This window comes from Microtus ochrogaster, chromosome 1, assembly GCF_000317375.1.
Source record: "Microtus ochrogaster isolate Prairie Vole_2 chromosome 1, MicOch1.0, whole genome shotgun sequence".
Classification (NCBI taxonomy): Eukaryota; Metazoa; Chordata; class Mammalia; order Rodentia; family Cricetidae; genus Microtus; species Microtus ochrogaster.
The window spans coordinates 83,690,055-83,715,244 of NC_022009.1; the positions used below are offsets into that span (position 1 = coordinate 83,690,055).

At 36.1% G+C, this 25,190-nt stretch overlaps 1 protein-coding gene across 1 annotated transcript; it reads right to left on the reverse strand.

The window, feature by feature from the left end:
* Positions 1–871: 871 nt before the first annotated feature.
* Cpa3 (carboxypeptidase A3) lies at positions 872–25,065 on the reverse strand. The gene is made up of 11 exons (XM_005343889.2): positions 24,998–25,065; positions 24,745–24,820; positions 21,870–21,994; positions 15,327–15,429; positions 15,120–15,221; positions 13,464–13,565; positions 11,502–11,612; positions 10,368–10,458; positions 9,068–9,270; positions 5,706–5,790; positions 872–1,200 (listed from the first exon to the last, which is right to left on the reverse strand). Exons 1-11 carry the CDS (start codon positions 25,063–25,065, stop codon positions 1,013–1,015), a joined length of 1,254 nt encoding a protein of 417 aa, XP_005343946.1. The 3' UTR covers positions 872–1,012.
* Positions 25,066–25,190: the final 125 nt, after the last annotated feature.

Genomic DNA, 25,190 nt, shown 5'->3' on the forward strand with positions numbered 1-25,190 from the left:
GTTCTTTTTCCATCGTCACTAACATTTGGCTCCCGAATAAAACTTTGTCTTTAATTGAGCTTTGCGGTTTTGTATCAATATAATCTAAGGGTGTCCTCTCTCTCTCTCTCTCTCTCTCTCTCTCTCTCTCTCTCTCTCCTGTAGTCCTTCCCTTGGTCTACATGACTTTTAGTCACCAACTTGCATTGGCTGTATTGACTGGCCTTCTTTGTATGAACTGGGAGGGCAAACTATCTGTGTTTATAAATTGTCAAATGGTGTTGTGGAAGAAATTTTTCTAGGAGTGCTGCAGATTAGAGTAAGGTATTTTTAGTTAAATGAACACTGTACTGAAGGAAACTGGATTGCTTGCTTAAAACTCTGAAATTCATCTCTCCATGAATTATTTTATTCCTTCCATTTTCTTTGCCATTTTGAAGATATGAACAATGTTCACTTCTATCAGAAAAATATATATTTGAAAGGCAAATTATGTATTTTAAAATTGAGAATACAGTTTCCTGTCATCATATTGAAGAACCATTGACATCAATATTTGTTAGATTTATATGGCTAACAAATAAAACTATTGTAAGACTATCAAGATGATTGGACTATTAAGACTAGTTAATAAATCCTGGGAACTTAGTTTATTAAAAACAGAGGATGCCTTTGTAAAGCATCAGAATGTAATCTGTTTAGTTTTCATTTTGTTAGCACATGGCATGAAGGAAGTCAATCAGATTCTGGAGAAACAATGTTTTCATTTCTTTCCCATGCTCACTACATATCGCTTCAGAGTATTTAAACTGTGTTTATTATAAGGCTAAAAAAAGAAGAAGAAACATAGTTCAATGCATTTACTCAAAGTTCTATTGTTTTGGTGCTATTGGAAGTAGATAAGAACATGAAGAAATCAATGCAGGACTTCATGAGCAAGGAGAGGATGGATTCAGGAGATGCAGAAGTTTGCCTTTTCAGGGAAAGCTTCCCTGAAAGAATTAATTGTACATTCCAAACCAAAGGCAATTCATTACGAATATTGCTTGAGAATATACTTAGCAATAAATTTTACGCAAAGCATGGTTTCCTTGCATGTTGGCTTTATCTGTGATTCTGGAAGAAGAAAACCAAATTTGCCTTTATCACGGAGCTCAAAGGCAAATGTGTGCTTGATGCCTGCTTTGTAAGCCCAGTCTAAAGAAGAACCTGATGTTGGATCTGCAAAACAGAATCAGTAAATATTTCATTAGAGGCAAGATTATTGTTTGAAAACATGGAGATTGTTGATGCAGAAGAGATAGCTCAGTTGGTAAAGTATTTGCAGTTTAAAGATTAAGTCCTGAACTTGAATTCTCAGCACCCATAAGAAAGTCAGATATGTTGGCTCATGCCTGTAATGACAATGTGTTGATAGGATCCCCATCTCATCAACCATAGGATTGGGAGACCATCCAGTTTCGCCAATTGGTGAGTTTCAGTTTCCATGAGTGGCCTTGTCTCAAAAAAATAAAGTATAAAACAATAGAGAAAGAAACCCAGTGTTGGCTTCTGGCCTCCAAACTCAACACACACACACACACACACACACACACACACACACACACACACACACACACTCTCAAAATTGCATGTGTAAAATTAACAATAAAAGTATTTATATGTATGGGTAATTGCAGTAATGTCAAAATAGTGTAAACAGTACAGAAAGCACTTACAATCTATCATATATTTTAAATATGTACCACATTCAAAACTTTTAATTTTTTCTGTCCTTTATTACTTTAAAAAATAGTGTTAATATATAAAGTGATTTCATTATGAAATTTTAATATATATCTGCCTTTATAACTTTTTCACACTTTTGATATCTTGTCATTTATGCTCTCAGAGAAAATCATTTAGAGTTATAAGACCAAGAATATTCAAGTTAGTTACTTTAAGGATATATTTAATACTCTATTTTTAAATTTTATATCAATTTTTTGAAACTTTACTAAAGTTGTTATTATTTGGAAAAATGCTTAAAGATATAAACATCTATAGAGAGGTTGCTCTCAATGTGTGTGTGTGTGTATATATTTACAATATGTATGAAAATGCATGCTAACTATAGATGCATACATATACAACATACTGTAAGTGCATGTATGTATTTTCCTTTATGTAATGCAATAGTACTTTCATGTGTGAAATCACTGATGTATTATGATACACTTAATTGATACCAATATTTTAGGTTTGGAAAAGAAGAATTTAAAGATTTTATAAAGAAAGAAGGGATATTTGGGTGGGAAGGGTTACAGTTTAATTATTCAGTAGCTACTTATGGTCACTCATATGCCCAATAGACTCTACATGGGCTGAGCACAGTAATGAATCTATCTAATTTCAATAGTACAGAGATTTAAACAAGAGCATGGTGTGAGGCCAGTGTGGGATACATTGTAAGGCCTTACCTCAAACAGATAAACAATGCCCAAAACAAACTTAAAACGGAAACACACTACCTAGCCAACCAAAACAAACCCAGAACAATACATTTATTTGTCCAAGAGAGGGCAGGCAATACAGGGCTACCAAGGTGACGTGTGGTTTCAGGATCTTGTAATTTAAAGGAGAGACATAAGGGTAAAAACCTTAGTGCAGAGCACAGCTGTAATTGCCACAAAAAAGGAGGACTACTTGGTAAAGATTTGAAAGAGAAGCAATGTTGTGCTTGGTGAGCAGGACTCATACTCAGGCATGTCAAATTCCACTTTCATTATGCAGAACATATTAGGGAACTAAAGAAAGAGAAATATAGAAAGAGGTGGAAGTAGAGAAAGACTTCATTCTGGCAGGTGAATACCAACAGTGAAAAATCTATGCGCATTTTAGGGACATGTGAGGTCGGTTTGGGCTGGAGTTAAATAAGCAGTGAGTGGGAAATTTTGTAAATGTTATAGGTTCAGACTGTTTTTTGAGAAGCAATAGGCACTTTCATATTCTTTATACTATATGCAATAAAAAGCCTTGGTGAGAAAGTCTAGACAGCAAAATGGTAGGCACCATGAAGTGAAAGGCAGAGAACTAGAATAGAGACAACATGCCAGGAATAGCAATGGGGTAATAAATAGCCTAATTTGATAAAACTATCTAAAATTTCGATCTATGTAGTGGGGAAAATCTGTATTGCTAACAAAAATTGGGTGAAGTAAGGAAATGGGAGGACCAAAGAAGAGAAAGGAGGTGTCATTTGGACTTATTAGGGAGACATTCAGGAAGGAGGCTGGGAAAGTCAAACTGTTACTAACCAAGTGTTATGTGCAGAGGTGATGCGTATATACTTAGGATTATTTCCTTGTTGGTGGATGGATCTCTGATTTTTCTCTGATACTATCTGATATTTAACATAACTTCGTCTTTCATTTTGCTTAATTTTTATCCTTTTTATTTCAAGAAGTCTATATAGTTAGATTACAAATCAGCTTTTTATTGTTTTTATTTAGCTATATAATTTTCTCTGCATCCCTCCCTTCCTTACCCTTTTCTTCTACTCTCTCCCATGATCCCATGCTCCCAATTTATTCAGATCATGTCTTTTTCAACTTCACATATACATTAGATCCATGTGTGCCTCTCTTAAGTTTCTCTTTATTGTCTATGAATTGGGGACTTTTTTTGCCTTATGTCTAAAAGCCACTTATGAGTGGCTTTACATAAAATACATATAATATTTATATTTCTGGGTATGGGTTCTCTCACTCAATATGATGTTTTCTTAATCTATTAAGATTAAGAAATGCCTGAAAATTTCAAGATGTCATTTTTTTCTGCTGTGTAGTACTTCATTGTTTAAATGTACTACATTTTCCTTATTCATTCTTTGGCTGAAGGGCATTTAGGTTATTTCCAGGTTCTGTCCATGACAAATAATTCTGCTATGAATATAGTTGAGCACATGTCCTTGTGGTATGACTGAGCATCCTTTGCATATATATCCAATGGTACTTCTGGGTCATAAGTGATCTCAGAAATTCTACCAAGGAACTTCTACAACTCATAAATGTCTTCAATAATGTAGCAGGATAAAAGATTAACTTAAAAAATCAGTAGCTCTCCTTTACACAGATGATAAATGGACTGAGAAAGAAATTAGAGAAATATCTCCTTTCATAATAGCCACAAATAAAATATCTTGGAATAACTCTAACCAAATAAATAGAAGACCTATATGACAAGAAGTTTAAATCTTTGAAGAAAGAAATTGAAGAAGACACTGGAAAGTGGAAAGATCTCCCATGCTCTTGGGTTGATAGAATTAACATATTAAAAATGGCAATCTTACCAAAAGCAATCTACAGATTCAATTCACTGCCCTTCAAAAGCAATCTACATACAGATTCAAAGCAATCCCTATCAAAATCCCAGCAAAATTCTTCACCGACCTTGAAAGAACAATAATCAACTTCATATGGAAACAACAACAACAACAACAACAAAACCAGGATAGTCAAAACAATCCTGTACCATAAAGGAACTACTGGAGGCATCACAATCCCCAACTTCAAACTCTTCTATAGAGCTACAGTGCTGAAAACAGCTTGGTATTGGCATAAGAACAGACAGGAGTACCAATGTAACCGAATATCAGTCCACACACCTATGAACACCTGATTTTTGACAGAGGAGCAGAAAATATAAAATGGAAAAAAGAAAGCATATTCAACAAATGGTGCTGGCATAACTGGATATCAACATGTAGAAGAATGAAAATAGATCCATATCTATTGCCATGCACAAAACTCAAGTCCAAATGTATCAAAGACCTCAACATAAAGTCAGTCACACTGAACCTCATAGAAGAGAAAGTGGGAAGTATACTTGAACACAATGGCAGAGGAGAACACTTTTTAAATATGACCCCAGTAGCACAAACATTGAGACAAACAACTAATAAATGGGTCCTTCTGAAATGAGAAGCTTTTGTAAAGCAAAGGACATGGTCAACAAGACAAAATGGCAGCCTACAGAATGGGAAAATATCTTCACCAACCCCACATCAGGCAGAAGTATGATCTTCAAAATATACAAAGAACTCAAGAAATTTTCCATCAAAAGAACAAATACTCCAATAAAAATGGGGTGCAAACCTGAACAGAAAGCTCTCAACAGAGAATCTAAAATGGCTGAAAGACATTTAAGGAAATGCCCAACATCCTTAGTCATCAGAGAAATGAAAATCAAAAACAACTCTGAGATTCCCTCTTACACCTGTAAGAATGGCCAAGATCATATTCATTTACCTGTAACAGGAAGAATGGATCATAGGGAAAAGAGATTATGAGTCAACACATGCACATACCATAGATTAAGGGGAAGACATTACTTGAATTGAGACAAGAACAAAGGAGAGAAAAATCAGTTAAAGTAGATGAAACTAGATGTTGCCTCTGCCCCAATTAATTCTTGTTTTGGCAAAGATTAAACATTATGTTGTGGAACAGAACAGTAGATGAAGTAAGCTATACATTTCTATTGATTTAATAGTTTGTAGAAGTTCATTGCGATTTGTTCCACAAACTGTCCTAACGCAGAAGACAGGCAATCCTGCCTTTCAGGTGCACATATAATGTAGAACCTCTTGCAACAGCTGGAATTCATAACCTACAAATTTGATAACTTTATTTACTAATAACATAGACATAGATAAACAACCATAGTAAATGAGAGGTAAAACTTACACATTGTTGATGCTATTGGACCATAGGTGTAACGGGTTTCATATCTAGTTGAGAGAACATCAGTTGCAATTCTTGAGACCTTTAACTAGGGAGAAAAGTGAGATTGGATTACAAAATACTATATGAATACAGTTTTTAGGAGTTAAAAACCAATTTTATAGGTTATTTAGTACTGGAAGACCTAAATAATGTAAATGACTAGGTAAGGATATTATCAAAGTGCAATCAATCAATTATATGGAATAATGTTGCATTTTATCTCTTTCTCTTTATCCTTTTAAAAAATAGTTTAAAGATTTATTTATGTTAAGTATATAAATGTTTGAATGTTTTGCCTATATGTATGTATGAGCATTACACTGGTGCCTGGTGCCCATGGAGGTCAGAAGAGAGTAACTGGTGTGAGAGGGCCTTCTGTCTGTGTGTTGCTTTTATTGGTTAATGAATAAGAAACTGCTTTGAGCCTATGGCAGGGAAGAACAGAACTAGGCAGGGAAAGCTAGGCTGTATTCTGGGAGAAAGAAGGGCAGAGTTAGAGATTAGCCATGGAGCCACCGAAGACAGATGCTGGGAACTTTAGCCAGTAAGCCACAGAAGTGTGGTGATACACAGATTAATAGAAATGGGTTATATTAATATGTAAGAGTTAGCCAATAAGAAGTTAGCACTACCAAGCAATAATTGAATTAATATGGTTTCTGTGTGATTATTTTGGGTCTAAGCTAGCCAGGCAGCTGGGAACCAACAAGCAGTTCTCCTCCAACATGTAACTGAAATTACAGATGGTTGTGAGCTACCATGTGGGTGCTGGGACTCAAACTCTGATCATCTTCAAAAACAAGTGTTCTATACAGAGAAACCATTCTTTTAGCCTGGTGTGTCCTTTCTTTCAGATTCTCTTTTGGATTCATATATTCAAAAATTATTTTCTTCCATCCCTTTCTCTGTAATAAGTTTTGTAATTGATACAAAACTTTCTCTACTTGTGTAATAGAAGAAATGTAGTTGATTCATTTTTTAACTCTTCATTGACTAAACCTGTGTGTGTCATGCGTGTGTGGGAATCTAATATAGAATACTGCATAACAGCCAGACACTGAACTGCATCTCTAATATAGCTTACTCATCATTAAAATGGTCCTGTTATATTAGGGCTTCTCCTGGCATGGCATTTATTCATATTTAATCAGTTGTTTGTGGTAGGGAAGTAATCGTTGAAATAAATGCTAATGAACACAGTATTTAATATATTTGAACTCCAAATGAATGCTTTCCATTGCTATGTATAAATGTATTTGATTAAGGAATTTATTTTACTTAATATATAAATAAATATGCTGCTGTGTAAAAACTTTCAATTTACTCAGAAAGACTTGCTATGTATATCTGTGTGCATTTTCATCCTTACCTTCCTTTCTGTCATATATGCAGCTGCCTTGCTGTATCTGCACAAATTCAATAACTTATGGGTTCAGTTTCTTAGTTAGATTGGATCATACGCTACAGTGCAGTTACAGAACACTAATGTATTTTTTTCATGTATGATGGAATTAATGGTTGCTTGAATCTCAGATTTAGCTAATATTAAATGCCACTGTAAAGAACACAATTCATTGTTTAATAAAATGCATGCTAAAATTTAGAAAGATGTAAATAAACATATTAAGCAATGTCTGTACTATGGTTATAAATGATCACAAGAGAATCTAATAGTTTTGAATAACTGGAATTCATTTCGTTTTACATGCAGTTTTACTGTTGTGAATCAAAACCGTGCTCATTCATGTTGTGCAGTCCTTCAAGATTTTCTTTGACTTTCTCTAAAAGCAGTGCAAAGTACCAATGAGGAACAGAAGGAGGGAGAAGATGAGCAAGGAAGTCAGGACCAAGAGGGGTGCACCCACCCACGGAGACAGTGGGGCTGATCTATTGGGAGCTCACCAAGGTCAGCTGGATTGTGACTGGAAAAGCAGGGGATAAACCCGGACTCTCTGAATATGGCGGACAATGAGGGTTGCTGAGAAGCCAAGGACAATGGCACTGGGTTTTGATCCTACTTCTTGTTCTGGCTTTGTGGGGGCCTAGCCAGTTTGGATGTTCACCTTCCTAGACCAGGATGGAGGGGGGAGGACTTTGGACTTTCCACAGGGCAGGGAACCCTGACTGCTCTTCAGACTCGAGAGGGAGGGGGAGAGGAGTGGGGAGAGGGTGGGAGGAGTGGGAGGCTGGGAGGAGGCGGAAATTTTTTTTTCTCAATAAAAAAAAATCTTTAAAAAAAAAAGATATGAGTTAGCCAGAAAAAAAAGCAGTGCTCCTTTATGTTCTATATAGACTCACTGACAAAAATGAATAAATAAAATGTAATAAAATTTTTAATTAAAAAAGAATACAATTGAGTGATGTTGAGATAAAAATTATGACCCAAATTTCTCCTAAGTTGTTTTGAAATGTCTGAGCCACAGCATTAACTATGTCTCCAGCTACTATGTACTTTGGGACACCAGACCTTGTATGCTGCCCATATTTTCTTCTACAGTAATTCAAGAGAGTTACCTATATGTGCAGGTTAACTATGTGATTATGGTGTTCTTCCTAAAGCTTATATGATCAAATAAGATGCAGAGAAAGAAAAATAATGTTAAGTGGATCACTGACTTGAAATGATATCATATTCTTACTGACAGAGCACTATAATATTCTTGTGTTTTCTATATAGCAGAAGAATTTATTTTTTCAGATTATTAATAGGGAAAATTATCTTGGATCTCTTTCTGTCTGGTGTCCAGAGGTTAGAACTAGCTGTCTCTGCTGCTCAATTAGGCTTTTACCTTGCATGGTTTTATAGTATAACCCAAAGAAAGTATTAAATACTATTGCATTAGAATTCTATTTTACTGCATATATTAGAATTCTATATCTAGATCATTCAATATTAGAATTCTATTCTGGTTGGTCTAGATTCCTTTTCCTTATAAAAATTTTCTTATAATCACATATAATATTTTATTGTGTTTATAACTATCAAACAAAATATTTAAAGATTTAACTACAGAGTAAACTTAACTAGCCTTAATTTTTTGGTATTTAAAATGTGAGGTCCTGGTGTGGTGGCAAAAGTGTATTTCTAGGATTTGGGAAGCTGAGGCAGGGTAGATGGTGAGTGGAAGTTGAGGCTGGGTCACATATTGAATTCAAGGCCAGTCTGAATTACATACTAAGACTTTGTTTCAAAACAACCAACCAAACAAAGTGAAACCATTTCAGCATACCTCAAAGCTGTTAAAAAATAGATTCAAAGTTAATGATGGTGTAAATGTACACATGCATATGTGTACGTATATGTATATGTAAGTATTACATACCAGATCATCATAGTTGGGTGGCAGTTTGGATGTGTAGCCATACGGAAATAATAGCACTTGGGAGTAGGAATGAAAGGTGATATAAGCCTTGATTGAGTTCTTATGTCTTCGAATGAAGTTAGTGACAGCTTTTGTCTCTTTTTCAGACTCTGCTGCAGGGCCCCTGTATACATGCAGGCATGGGTTTGCGGTGTTTGAAGAAGCTACAGAAGAAATGTGGATGAGATCACAAGGCACTGTCCACTAACACTACCCCTGCCTCTTTTGGTTCACGCAAAGTTTAAGACATGAGATATCTCCGGTTACATGGTCATTAGAGGTTTTGTGGACATATGTCCCATAGACTGTGGAAATATTCTTAGCCTTATTTGTCATCCTTTTTCAGGTTATAGTAAAAACACAAGCATCCCAAGGCTTCGAGCCTAGATCTACACCAGTTTCCATTCAACCCCAGCTCTGACTATTGAGAACTGGTGTAAATCTCCTGTTGTGAGCCCAGGTTTCTTCAGTTTCTTTCAGGAGAAGTCTGTCTATTGATTAAGGATAACTGCTGCCATTTCAATATTCATTACAGTAGAATAGAGTTAAAAGGTATGGAAAGCTCCATGTTAGCACCATTGGCTCAAGTTCCATGCTAATACATTGGCATACATTAAAAAGTCTTTGAACAGAAAACATACATATAAAAATTAGTGTATTTAATTTTTTATTTTCAAGTGTTTTATAATAAAGTTTTTTTTTTAAAAAAGGTATGGTCAACTTTTACAAACCAAAGTAGGTAAAGAAAAAATGCACAAATTGGGGCAGAGGTATGGTCTCTCTAAAGTCGGCAAAGATAAAATTGTGTGTGTAAAAATGAATGCATCGTCTGAAGTAACAGGTCTAACTGGTCACTGTATTCCTAACACACTTTTTAACTGCTCTCATCCCTAATTGTTCTTCATTGAACAACTTAAGCATCATTACTTGTATGTTGGTTTTAACCACTGGTATTTCTCAACTTCTATAAAGTTAAAAAGTGGTAAGGCCCCAAATCACCAAAATATCTGTTTGTGTGTGTGGTTTTTTTTTAATGTTCAGTAAGAGGTGGCTCAATAGATATGCAACATTTTTTCCTGTTTTCTCCCACAGAAAACCTTCAAAATCTTTCCATGGTACTGATGATTATCTTCTATTTAAGAGATAAGGAAATCAACACTAACTCAGGGGATCTCTGTTATTGCTGAAATAAATAGGTAGTTTATTTAAACTCATGGTCTAAATGCAAAATCATTTTCTTGACAATAAATCTGCAACTCACAGTTCCATGAAACATCAAAGTTCCTGTTGAGGTCAGTGCCAATGCAGGTAGAATTCTTGTTCTTGGATCGGTTTTTTCTCCACATTCGGTCCTGCCAGAAGGGACATCAGAGTGTGGACACATGTGCAGTGTTACCATCTCAGATTCTCTCAGTGTGTGTCTACAAGTTTATTTGAAATCTCTATAGCTAACCTGATCTCCTTTATTATAAAGAAATGCTTTCTTACAATATCTAATTTTTAGACACAATTTTTAATCTTAATGTTTTTAGCATTGATGAAAATTTTCCATAAGTTTATGGAAAATGGTTCATTAGTTTCCTGTATTAGAAAATGACCATTACCTGCCTTGGAAAGAAGCAAAACATTCATATTATTTTAGTAATACCCTTGCAACCAGAACATTACAGTTGATCAATGGACAGAACATAAGAAATTTGGGAATGATCAGCCCTAAATAGTACTTTCCTAAGTGGGATACCTGTATCATACCTTTCCCTTTCCTAGGGGGAAGAGAGATTGGAAAGAATGTGAAGAGCCAGAAGAGGTGGTTGACAACAAGAAAACCGTTTTCTAGACACAACTGGGCAGACACACGTGAACTCATGGTGACATGACAGCATGCACTGGATCTGCACTGGATACATCAGACAAAAGTTTAGCAACAAATGGGGAGGTGGATAGGAAGTCCCACCCTAACTGAGGAGCTATTGACATTTGATTGCTGCTGGGAAAAGAGAGTCAGTTTTCTTTAATGATACTGGGTATATCAAGCACTCCAGGGTAAGGCCCATATTCCAGAGTAGTCCGATGATACAAACTGGACTCCATGTTTTTTTGTTTGTTTGTTTTGCTTTGTTTTTTAAGACAGACAGAAAACATGAAGTTGGGTGAGTATGGATGTGAAAGTGATTCTGGAAAGATATGAGAGTAGGGAATAAAGAAGATAAACGTGTATTGTATGAAATTCTCAAAGATTACAGAAAAAATAATTCTTAAAAATCTAAAAAGTTACTTTTCTGAATTGGAATCAAATAGTCACCCAAACCTTAAACATAATAAACAACAATACATGTGCATTAAAATCAGTGACTAATAAATTTCTTAAATGCAACAAATGTATATAGAGCAGTACCTGAGTCCATGACCAAATATACCCATCTACATTGAATACAGGCAGAACGTAAAAAGTCATCCGATCCAAGAGTTTGGTCATGATTCTGTTTTTTCCATAACTCTTAGTGGCCTAGAGGGGATAGAAAGTTAGGTTGCTATTGAGAAAGCTAGATCCTATTAGCCATAGCTACCACTCTTTGAGTTGTTTTCCAAGGTTACAAGATTTTAAGCAGTTTTAAAAAGTACATAAGGATAAACAACCCCTATAAATTATAGGGAAAAAGCACTTAATAAATGCAGGGACATGTACTGAAATGAACATTCTTCAAAGGTTAACTTAATTATCCATAATAGAAACTGCCAGATGTAGCCTGTATAACCACAGAAAAAATACAGTCAAGTGGAAGGGGATAATGCCAGGTACTTGATAAGGTAATTGTCTTGTGTCCCTTAAATAAATACAGCTCAAATCTGTGAACCTAGAGAGACAGGAACATTGGAGAAGATTCATAAATATTTCTAAATATGACTGAAGAAAAAATCCTTTTCTGTGCTGTAGATTCAACCCAAGTTCTTGCACATACCAAGCATGTGGTGTGCTGTTGATTCATACCTCCAAGCCAGAGAAATTCACACGTGCATGCGTGTACAGGTGTGTTGTGTGCACCTGCGAGTGAAGGCCAGAGATTGACAGTAGATTCAGATGTCTACCTTAGTTTTTCTCTATTCTCACTGAACTCAGAGCTTGAACATTTAGCAAGAGCGAATGCCAGAAGACTCCAAGGATCATTTGTCTCTGCCTTATCCGAGTCCCCTCCCCCAGTGTTAGGATTGTAAGCATGCACTTTGCCCATTATTTTTTACATAGATACTGGGGGTTGAATTCTGGTCTTCATGCTTGTGTAGCTAGCACTTTACTGACTCAGTCATTCTCCTGGTCTCACAAAATTAATAAAAATCTCTGGCAATAGTATATGCTTCCTAGCAATCACAAAACATTGGGTTCAATTTCTAACAATATTGATAAAACAGAAATTTAAATGTCACAAATTCAGCCTGTCAGTGTTTCTATTTTCTGGCATAAATTCCAACAATTATATGAGCTTTCTGTAGCTATCAAAATTCTCAGAAACAAAAACAAACAAAACCCCTCCCCATTCTTGGAAAATTCCTCTCAGGACACGTGCATGCATATGTGTGTATGTGTTTCAGAGACAGAGACAGAGACAAAGGGAGAGAGAAAATGTGTGTGAAGATCTCACCATGCAGCCCAGAACAGCCGCAATCTAGTTCTTCTGCACAGCTGTCCCAGGGCTGAGATTGACAGCATGCAGGAAATTCCTTGCAGTCATAGCGCTTTGTCCTTGTTTGTTGCTTAAGAGGGGGTTTTGGCCTTTAGTTGGAATTGTCAAAATAACCAAAATTATAAGTCAATACTATGCAGCATCTTTCCTAGTGAATGTATCTGTGGGTCCAACAATCAGTGCTGTGGGTGTTCCAAAGTGCTATGTGAAACAACTGGTGGAGAAAGTTTAAATAGGATGTGTCAAATACATTGTCAGTAGATATTCAGAAACATACAAACTAAATCTATTAGTATAATACAAGCTGTTTCTCAGTTGAAAAGAAGTTAAGTAGGAAAACCCCAAGTTTGTATATGACCAATGAAATAAGTTATGTTCTGAGTTTATCAAAGAAAAATTTTCAGTTTATAGCATAAAAGAGGTATCAGATTATTATATAACCGCAGGATAAATGTCAGTATTACAGCTAAAAGAAGGTGTTTTCATTATCATAAACTTTCAAGTAGAGTTTAAGGATTTATAAAATGATGAATAAAACTCAGGCCTGTATGTGCTGCCAGAGGAAAATGGAGAGTTCTCTAATTAGATGGAACATCACACTTTTGAAAATGAATGTTGTCAGTCAGTAAAGTCTGGAGACCAGTTAGAAAGTAGCTGATTGTGATTGGTTCACTTACCTGATACACAAACCACTGACAGAAAGCTGGGGAGACCCATTCTCGTGCATGAATGCCACAGTCCATGAAGATAGCCTTTGCTTCTCCATCTTTTTTCCCAATCTGTTAAAATAAGGAATTATTTTGCATTGGTTCACTTTTTAGTTTCTTATCATTCAGTAATTCATATTCTCAAACAATTATTTTCCTTGTCTGTTGTTGAATATGAACCATGCTCATGCTTACTGTCCTCAGGGAAGATGATGGCAGCTATTCTATCTATACATAATCCTTATCTATTACAGGAAATTTTTTTTTCAAAAATTTTTCCAAGATCTCAAGTGGCTTTTAAGGTTTTCTAAAAAGCAAACAAAACAAAAACAACACAGTCAGGGGACAGAAAGATAGTTAAAGTACTGCACCGCAGTGGGTCTGAGTTCTGTTCTCAGAGCCCATATCTAGTGACTTGCAACTGCCTGGAACTCCAGCTCCAGGGCAACTGATTCCTCCTTTTACTCCCTTGGATACCAACATTCACATGTACATATTCATATTCAGCTGTCCAAGCAAATACATCCTATTAAGGATAAAACATACCTTCAGAAAATGAAATATAGTGTCAGTGAGAAGGCTCAGTGGATAAAGGCACTTGATGCTGAGCCTCATGACCTGAATTCAGTCTTTAGGATTCATATGATGAAAGGGAAGAACTGACTCTGAAAGTTGGCCTCTGTCATCTACATGTTCCATGACATGCATGCAACGACACACATGTACACACGAACACACACACACACACAAGTAATAAAAAATTTAAAACCTACAACCTCTTCTTGGACAGGATGTCACATGCATACCTGTAATCCCAGCACTCCTGAGTTTCAGGTCAGCCTGGGGTATGCAGCAAACTCAAAATTGTATCAAAAAATATCTATGTACCCACAAAAATAAAAAAAAGCAACCACACTATATATTGTTTCCCTTACTCCATTGTTAATGTTCTGTGCTAAGAATTTTAAAGATAGTTCATAAACTGGAAGCTGAATAGCCTGGGGTGTGGCCTGGTACTGTATGTTAAGTGGCCTGGTACTGTATGTTAAGTAAGGTACAGGATCTGCATCTGGTATTTGAAAGGTTTCTGTTTTAAACCGAGTTCAGATTTAGTTTGGGTGGGTGGAGACACTGATTAATAGAGATATATGATATGGATGCCTTCCTAGTTATTAATGAGCTGCCAGGGAGCAGAATCTTTGTGTCTACAGAGTCGGGTAGTAGTTGAGTGGTGGTCCCTTCATGAATCCTGAGCTCTGATAAGCTCTGGTCTTACACATGCATGATATTTAACATTTTCATCATGATATTCATTCACTAGTTTCATTCCATCTCAATAGATTGGAAAGAGGTGTGTAGACAGGGACACTACAAACCATTATAACAGAGTTATCCTGTGAAATATTTCTTGGTTTGCTCATTATGGAATCTCTAGTAACTGCATATTCCTATGTTTTTGATTGCATCAGAGAATGTAATATATGTTCTTGAATTGACATCCACAGTTTAAACTTTCAAACAATGAAATGATTTCCAAATTTAAATTTATCTCAGCTACCACTAAGTGACTTTTGTGCCCATGTTTTAAGACAACAAGCTGATTGATGGTCCTTGAATTATTTTTACCTTGAGAACATATAACGGATTATCTTCAAAAGTTGATCCAATTTTGATTCTTGAGACCATTTCAGGATATTTCTGTACAATTTTTTCAGTCCAAGAAACAATCTTAAGAAGAAAATCAAATTCAAAGAATTAAAATAAAGGAAAATTGCTTTGGGCAAAAGAACACAGTCATTTAAAAAAGACTATACTAGGCATTTTACACCATACCTTGCCCCAGTCATTGTATTTTGCATAGCTGTGCCTGCCTGAGACTTCATCAGTCACATCAAACTGTTTCTCAATCTCTTCTTGTAGATTGTGTATCAGAATTCTGTTTGACAGCAGAATGATAAAACACATTTATCACATGAACATTTTATCACAGGAAAGAGAACATTTATCTTTCATTTGCAGAAAAGTGCCTCTTCCTCTCCTCTATCTAAAACAAATCCCATTTCCTGATTGCTCTGCCCTAGTCATCTCCTTTAAACAAGTATTGTGTGGCGTCTGTTCCCCCATCTATCTGGGCTATGTATACCATTATGATAGTTCTGGATTCATATTGCTATCCAGAACTTATAACAACCTTGCCCTGAAGTAAAGATTATAATAAATGTACATTATGCATGACATTTCAAAGAATTTGTATGTAAAATAATTCACTAATATGGTTGATATTGCTTATATGTTTAAATAGTAATATTTGCTCTATGTTTAGTTAAATAAAAGTAATTATTTCTACTGCTTTTTTCACTTACAATGAACTAGTGGCATGTTTGAAACCACACATCTGACTCAGACCGTATCTATATAATGGACCTAGCTTCCAAAGTACACACAGGCACATCTATATCACACAGGCAGCAGGGAGTATTCTCATGCACAAATCTACTAAACAGATTTTATTGCTTAGCTTTTGAAATCTAGGGAGAAAGTCGAATAACAACAATGATGGCAATAAAACTGGGAATTCCACACTTAGCACAAACCAAGTATTTTTCTAAACTTTTATGCTTGTTAAGTCACTTCATCTTTACAAGGAATTCTTACCCTCATTTGACTGATGACAAAACCTAAGGCACAATGTTTTCAAATATGTTATCTAATGATAGAGCTAGAATATGAGTGGCTAGGGTGATTTTTGAGGGGGTAAAAAAAAGAGTCAGAAAAAGTCATTGAGAGGGTGAAACTGTTGGGGTCAAAAAGCTTATGCTTCCACTTCAATTTTCATCTCTTCTTGCATCAACTCATCTCACTATTTCCAAGATCTTATAGATTGGAGTATTTCTGGCCACATAAGGTCTGTATGCATTGAAATTTCAGTGTTGACCTTTCTCCCAAACTTCTAAACACATCAAACTACTAACTCTTAAATTTTCTCTTGTTCTCTGTTCTGAATGTGTTTAACATGGTCCAGATTCTGTTTTATATACATTGTTTGATCCTGTTAATATTATTACCATATAACAAATAAGGAAGCTATTGCTCAGAAATACTATATGCTTAAAATCTGTAACTTTTTACACATTCATTTGTTTATTTATTAAGTATGTGCATGCATATGTGTGTGCATGCATGCGTGTGTGTTTTGTGTGTGTAGAGGCCAAGGAGGACTTGTAGGAGTCAGTTCTCTCTTCTCATGTGGATGTCTGAGACCAAACTTAGGCAGACAGATACATCAGCAAACTCCTTTACTCACTCAACCATGTTGTTAACCCTGTAGTTAAAGTATCTGTGTATTTGGAGTTGGGAATTAGAATCCAAAATACTTCAACTTTGTTTCAACAGTGCTATTTTCATTATGTGCATAAATATTTTAATGTATTTTTTATTTGTGGATTTACTGTCCAGGATCATGAACTTATTCTTGAACACATGTGTAGACAGAGACTGCTTGTTCATTTCCTGGCCACCCAGACCCAAATAATCACACAGAAACTGTACTAATTACAACATTGTTTGGCCAATAGCTTATGCTTATTTTTAGCTAACTCGTAAAATAACCCCCTTTTTATTAATCTATGCATTGCCATAGGCTGTGGCTTACCAGTGCTGGCATGTTAGTCCTTTGGCAGCTACACGGCGTCTCTCTGACTCCACCTTCCTTTTCCCTGTATCTCTGCTTGGAATTCCCACCTCATTCTATTCTTTCTTGCCATAATTTCAAGGCTACTTTTAGAGAGTATAAAAGAAAGGTGAGATATCTATGGGCCAATGTCTAACTGCCGTGTGTGTGTGTGTGTGTGTGTGTGTGTGTGTGTGTGTGTGTGACGGAGAGACAGAGACAGAGAGAGGCGGTGGGGGGGGGGCTTGTTGTTAGCTTGTTTTATACAACTGGTATGTACTCCCTTGATGACTATGTTATAGCAGAGCTATTTTACAAATATACTTTTAGATTTTATAAAGTTGGATTTTGATAGTTTCCTAATTGGGTTACCATGTGCATTGAGCCCTGGATTTGCTGACATGGATTTCCTAATGTCTGAGGAATATCATACAGTGAAAAATAAACTTTATGGTATAGACTTGTTCTCTACAGAGAGGAAGAACATCTAAGGGCCTTCAGTTCTCCATTGTGTGAATGTGTTTGTGTGTGAGAGCTTATGTACACATGCACATGAATGACCTTTCCTCTTCCTGAGCTAATTAAAGGAACCAACCCTGTAGAGTCAGTCACTCCTCATAAAAATCCTGTGAAATAGCTCCTTTAATATCACATTTTAAATAGTGACAAATAACCAACTTGGATGGGCCTGGGCACAGGCAGTTTTGCTTCAGAATGTTTTTCCTACCACTCCCCTATTCATTTTTATTTTATTTTTATAAACCATGATCTTTATCTCTTGCAGCCAAGCTCACATGTCTAAGAAATAACAGCTGTATGCTCAGAGTAGGAAGAAAAGTGAATGGAATAGCACTCTGAGTAAGTCATTAGCTATATCTGATTGAGACAAATATTTAACATGACAGATTTACATTTGAAACATAAATTTGTATCTGGATGAATATTATTAGGTAATCAAGCATTGACCTAAAGTGTTGAATGTCACTGTGTGAGTTTATATACTTGTACCTTGCAATTCCGTATAATCTTGTGGAGTTCTTATTATGATTTTACTCTATTGTACCATCTAAGTTTTATTGAATTAACAGCTTGCTTCTGAATTAATTTTTATGAATAACTTTATTTTCTAATTTTAATTTTTGATCAAAGAAAAGAGTGCTAGTGATTATCTCAATGTAAAAAATTATTAAAAAGACACATACGATTTTAGCTGTGATTGAAATGTGGTATCTGCCCCCCCTGGCTCCCAATTCAGTACGTGTATTTTTCCCATTTGCCAGTCTGCTTGGGCTTCTTAGTACAAGTACATACTTATTATTTTTACTCTGTATTTGATCTTTTATGACTTTGTAAAAGTATAAGGAAAAAGGAACTAACATGCTACTTTAAAATTAAATCAGTTTTAGTAGCTTAATTTTCTGAAAATTAAATAATACCATGCGTAGGTGCCTTAGATTGAATAATGGTCTGTGTGCTCTGTTTAATATAGAGTGTCTAGGCTAAGTGAATTACTGTTTCCAGCCAATTTCTGCAGCTTTAGTCAGCCAAGCCTTTTTCTTAGAACTCTCCTCTGTTATGGACTGATATCAAGTAATACACATAATTCATATGTAAATAAAATTATGTACTTGGGTACAGAATTTTAAATGTTTTTTGTTTTTACCGATAGCTTTTCATATTTATATTTATGAGGAAGATATTTAATTACCTGGCTTCCACATGTCTGAAACTAAATTGAGACACTTTCTAGAAACACTGTAGTAAGTAGATGAATCTAATTTTAGTAAATAGTTTAGCATTTTGCTTCTTGATACAGGAAACAAGAAACCCTCTGGGTGTCAGATGAAGTGACACTTGTGAGGCTCTCATTACAAGGCCACTTCAGATAAGAGAGGCCTGCAGGACCCAAGAGGGGAAGGGCAGTATCTGATTAGATGCATGATGTCAGCCCCTTGCCTCAGTCTTCCAGTGGTTCACATCACCATCTATGGTCATGTCAAACATTGTATATTTTGTCTGCGTTAGAAGAGTAATAAGGAAAATAGAACTCTTCATTTTTGATCCTGCTGTTCAAACCAGATTATATAGAATTTGCCTGAGCACTGCTGTGTTTTAGTTTGGGCTAGTTTCTTTGTGAAAATTAAGTAATACTAAGAACTGATATCAGGTCTTTATTAATTATGTAAACTGAAGGATGTAGCCACTGAAGCACAAATCAAAAGTCAGAAGTTTGGTTATGTAGCAAATCTATATAGAAAGACTGGAGTGGTATACGGCTCATGGTTGTTGTTCAATCAATTATAATTTCCTTTTACTGTTCCATGAGGCAAAATAACTTACTCCTGTAACTTTTGTTATTTGAGGTTCTCTCTTTTGCAGTTTAAGTCTTGTTCTATTGCTTTGCTTTTGTTGAGGTCAATTTTTCTCTCCCAAAGAATGAAGTTAATTTATTGATCTCTCTCTCTCTCTCTCTCTCTCTCTCTCTCTCTCTCTCTCTCTCTCTCTCTGTGTGTCTGTAGTGTGAGAATGAATATTTTTTATATATCAGTTCAATTTAAAAAAGAAGACAGTGCAGATTATTGCAATTAGTCCATAAATCCTGACCTGTCATCAGTTATGATGATATGCCCTTCTTAGGCTGCCCTGCTTGTTCACACTGAGCCCTCTACTTCTGTAGGCTGCTGCCATTTATTCAGATCAGAGCAAATGTAAGATGGAGACTAAACTGCCAATAACCCTATCACCTCTATAAATGTACTCCAATAGTCTGAAAGAAACTGTGAATTTTATCTTCTATACATAGTACTTTAGTGTTTGGCAGTCCCAATTTTAAAAGAGTTTCGTTGTATGGATGTAACTGTAAAATATTTTACTGAATGAGGTAACCCATATCTAGAAAGACAAATACCAAATTTTCTCTCCTACTTGTGACCCAATTCTTTAGATGTGAGTAGATCTGGAATAAATGCAGAAGCCTGGAAAGTAGAAAGGGAGAGGAGGATAAACAAGAAGAGCTTAACCTGAAGAGGTTCAAGGGAGAAAGCAGAGAAAACTAAAACACTAAAATATTTGAAAAAGCTGTAGAAAAGCATATTGTTTTATTAGCTTATTAACAAAACCCTAAGTTCCAGACAAAGGAAACATCTCTTCATGTTGTTGGTCAGGGATTACAAGTTATACCCTTCCAAGACAATATAGGCTATTCGAAGGTAAGACCTATTGCTGAAGACACTACACACTTCAGACACATGACTTTCTGGAACTACCTGGAAACTTTCTCCTTGAGGATTAGATTGTATAATATCAGAAGATGTATGTAAGCTTCTAATGGAGAGAAACATTCAGCAGTCATACATGTTTGAAAAAAATCTATGAACCATAGCAATGATCATCTGTCAAGATATCCCCTAGTAACACTTTTATCTTCCTTCCTGTCTTCCACTTTTCTTTCTTGCACTTTTTATGGTTGTTACTATTTGTTTTTTTGGGACAGGGTCTTTCTATGTAGAGTAGGTTGTCCTTGAACTCACAGAGATCCTCCTGCTTCTCTTTCCAGAGTGCTGGGGTTAAAAGCATATGCTACCATACCAGGCCACTGACACTTTTATATTGAGGATAAACAATAGCTTTCTAGTTGGGCTTAAAGCCAATTCAGCAGAAAGCAATTCATTACTGATACTGTAGACCTAGTCAATTCCTATGGCTAGAGCGGTCATAGAGCCTACCTAGAGCAGTGGTTCTCAACCTTTCTAATGCTGTGATCCTTTAATGCAATTCTTCATGTTGTGGTAACCCCAAACATAAAATTATTTTTATTGCTACTTCATAACTGTAATTTTGCTACTGATATGCATTATAATGTAAATAATTTTGGAGACAAATGTTTGTCCAAGGAGTCACAATGTGCAGGTTGGGAACCACTGCCCCAGAGGAAGATTTATTACTGCTACTTCTTCTAAATCACTATAGCTTCTAACTACATTCTAAATCTTTATACATATACCCATAGACTTAGCTCACCAAAGAAGCTTCATTTGGCAAGAGATGGAATCTTGCAAAGATCTCAACTGGTAAACTGTGGGGTGACCAGCCCTAGTTTGGACATCTAGGATACAATCTTTTCAACTAGGTTTTGAGGACTTGGAAGAGAAGGTGTAAGAACTGTAAGAACTACAGGATCAGAATTTCTGCTGAAAGATGGTGACTTCGAGACACAACCAGTTTTCTGCACCCATGAAATCCCAACAATATAATTGTCTACACAAGGTTTTCATAATGACCAGAGCAGTCAACACACCAACATGGATGGGACAAACTTTGCTAGTTGAAGAGCTACAAGAAGTCTATAACTGCTGAATGAGAGATGATCACTTTTCTTCAGGGAAGAGGCCCTTGATAGGTTATATAGTCCTATGTGGTCATCACTAAGTACATGTACCTATGAACAATGCTAAGTGATCTCAGCAAGGATGTGTGTGTGTATCAATAATTATAGAAGATGACATCATGAATTCCAGAGGCTGTGGATGGAATGACCCTGGAAGAGTTGGAGGATGGAGAGAGAGGGTGAGAAATGACGGAAATACAGTGTACTCATGTATAAAATCTACCCTCAAAACCTGAAAGATTTGTAAAACATCCCCAAAATTTCAAAGTTACCCAAACTCGGATAATGAAACATAAATGGATATTTCTCCAGCACTTACTCATAGTTCATTTTATGTTGTTCCAAGATAGACTGGATAGTTTGAGAATCCTTCTCACTAACTCGGAAATCCACTGTCATATTAGCAGCGACATCATGAGTAGCATCTGGATACCAGAAATCAAGCTGTGGAGACAAGCCCATTGTTAGCTCTTGGTTTGTTTGTTTGATAAACATGTACGTATTTAAAAAGTTTAATGTGGCCATGTAGACCTGTAACTTCAGAATGGTGGGGAATAAAAATATGAGCATTTCCAGGGCTTGTTGGTTCCTGGGTTTAGGGAGAAATATTTTCTCAAAGAAAAAAGACAAAGTGATAAAAATATTTGAAGATTTCTTCTGGCCTCTGTTTTTAGATGGGTATCATACATGCTACCCACACACAGGAGAACATGCACTACAGAAAACACAGATATCACACACACACTGACCACATATTATTCACGATAAAATGGTGTAGAGTTCTGTGTAGTGAATAAGGTAATAAAAATTTTTAGACAAATGTATTTAAAAACTATTGAATATCAAGGAGCAAGAAAGAAAATTATACTAACTAGAATTTTAGGACAATGCGTTTATAAGAGAAAATAGAAGAGACAACCACTTTAGCTAATCTCCCTTTACTTCTATCATTCTGGATGTGAACAAAATTATTTCATAACTGATTTAACCACAATTGGCTGTAATCCAGCTTTTATAATTTTATGACTCCTCCCATGTATTTCTCTGTGAATTCTGGAATTTCTGGAAGGTTTGTATTTGTCTAGAAGACATACTTTATTAACCTCTTTTAATTTTATTATTTTAGTAGTACATCCTTGATCAAGTCAATGGAATTGATTGTTTTTTCAGTGTTCCTTAAGGAAAAAAATATGGCCATTAGGATTCCTTGGTGAGTATTGTGGATATAGTGAGGTGAATATGCATTCTTAGATATCCTGAGAGTTCATAAGAGATGGTTTCCTCTTTACTATGTTCCCACAGCTGAGAATCTCAGCAATTTGATGAATAAGCAGACAGGGAAAGCATTTTGGTTAAAATAGAGAAAAAACAATTTCATGGTTCTTTAAAATAGCTGTCACTTTTGAAGCCAAGTGAAGTACAGATTCCCAGTCAGGGGGATATGAAGGAGATGCTCAGTCTCTACCACCACACTCCACCTCCGAGATGTGAAGAAGATGCCCATCTCCACCATTATACCCCACCTGGGAGATATGAGAACAATATCCAGTCTCTATCATCACTACAAGATTGAAGCATGTCCAAGTCACCTTTGATGTCTCTTAGTTACATTGCACGTTAGCTCTTGTGCAGTCCATTATGGGACAGCATGAGATTTTTATGAACCAATCAACACATCTGTTTACTTTGAAACATCATATAAGTTGGACACATCACCATTACACAGGAACAAATCTGTGTTAAAGCAAGAAAATGTGGAGGAGGAATTTTAAGATCAAAGAACTGTTGTGGACATTTATTAAGCAGTAGATGCAGAGGTGGATGCCACAGAAATGTCTTACAGGGAAGTTGTAAGAAGAGGTTCTGTGTGGCAGACAAGCCAAATATGCATATTTCCACCATGTTAGGTAACAGCAGAGGAAGGGGAGGGTGTCCTAACAAAAAAGAGCAAGGCAGATTTGAGTCTTGTAGAAACAAGAAGACTCAGCCAGATAAAAAAAATATTAGAGAATAACATTCCTCATGAGAAAACACATACAAGATGGTGAAATTGTGATGTCCATGAAACTCTAGGGTCAGGAAACAGAGAGCAGGGTCTTGTGCTTGATAATAAAGAGGTGTCAAATCTTGGAGGACACTGGCTAAACCAAAACCCACAGAAAATGCTTTAATAGGTTTTTTCCAAACAAAACCAGAAGCCTGTGATATCCATTGTTGCTGCTGCTGCTGCATGTAAGTTTATAAGCTGTATTACAGAAGAAGAGGTCGATGCCCCATGAGCATCTGAAACTTGCCTAAAGCCACAAAGCCAGTTTAGCTAGGATTTGAACCCTTGCATCTGGCTCTGAACAACAGGCTGTCCTCATAAACATTTTCAAATTAGGAAGCACAGATGTCAAGTTTTAAGATTGTGGAAGGTGGAACTGAAACACTGGATGATGGTGTGCTAGAAAAAGGACACCAGAATTGCATAAGAGGCAGGAAGGACTTGCCATTGACAGCACAGAGGAGGTGACCGTGTGGGTGTGAGGAATGCTCAGGAATTAGAACTGACAGAATTCGGCTGATTTGACTGAAGAGATGAGTGTCACTAGAATGAAAGCCAGGCTTGGGTTTAAATCTGATTGTAATTTTGGCCATTTAACTTACTCTCTTTTTACTTCTGGTCTAGTGTTTTAAAGGTGTTACATTGCAAATCTACTGGTAAATATAAAACAGAAGGAAGGTGACTGAGACAAAGAGTCTTGTGTAAAAGAAGTGGCTGAACCAGTGATAGAGAGTGTTCCCTTTTCTGTTGGAGTTTAAGGAACTGCTTTACAGTTAAGAATTTCTTTCGAAAGAGGACCCACTCTTGGCAAAGAACTTTACAGTCATCAGTTTGTACTTGAACAGAAGTCTCCAGGAGAAATTGGAGCAGATACTGGGGTGGACTGATGCAGAATACAGACAAGAGGGAAAGGTGCCAACAATGTCCCTTGATTTATATATTTATTAAGAAGTGATTGCTTGTGAATCTGGAAGGAGAAGCAGTGAACTATTGAAAGAAAATAAAGTGGTGTATGATCCAAATGGTGCCTGTCATCTCTACTTGTTTGTCAGTCCTTGGTGTCCCTGTGGTCATTGAAGAGAAAATAAAAAAAAATATCTCTTACAGAATAGAAAAGAAAGATGTAACACTCTTCTGAATGTTTTACCTCAATGGTTTGGGTCAAGTCCTTCAAGACGCTTGCTTGCTTTCCATCCTGGGGCTTCACTCGGAATACCTTCTCCCTTCAAGTAAGGAAAAGACAAAAATCAAAGAAGCAAAAATAAAGAAATAAATAAACAAACAAAAAAACCAAAAACTAGTAAAAAAAGACAAACCAAACAAAACCTGAGTGGATTGTAAAGACATATTCCTTCATTTTCTTCTCAGCCAGAGACTGGATCAAAGGAAGGCAAGTTTACCTGTCAAAGCGAAGATGAGCAATCACAAGTGTGGTAGAGATCACAACCATAAGCAAAGAGAACTTCATGGTTGTTCTTTGTTTAACCTGACCCTTCTACTGGTTTTATACCTCAGCTTTTATCTCAAGGAGCAGCTGATTTCCTCTGGGGTTTTAAGGGACGAACTGTTCTTCCATCTCATGTTTTTACAGTT

Coding starts and splice junctions, on each gene's coding strand:
- Cpa3 (XM_005343889.2), bottom strand. CDS start 25,065: ATGAAGTTCTCTTTGCTTATGGTTGTGATCTCTACCACACTTGTGATT. Junction 10,459..11,501: donor ATATTTGGTCATGGACTCAG/GTACTGCTCTAT, acceptor CCCTTCTGGCAG/GACCGAATGTGGAGAAAAAA. Junction 9,271..10,367: donor CTTTGATGTTTCATGGAACT/GTGAGTTGCAGA, acceptor TTTCTTCTGTAG/CTTCTTCAAACACCGCAAAC.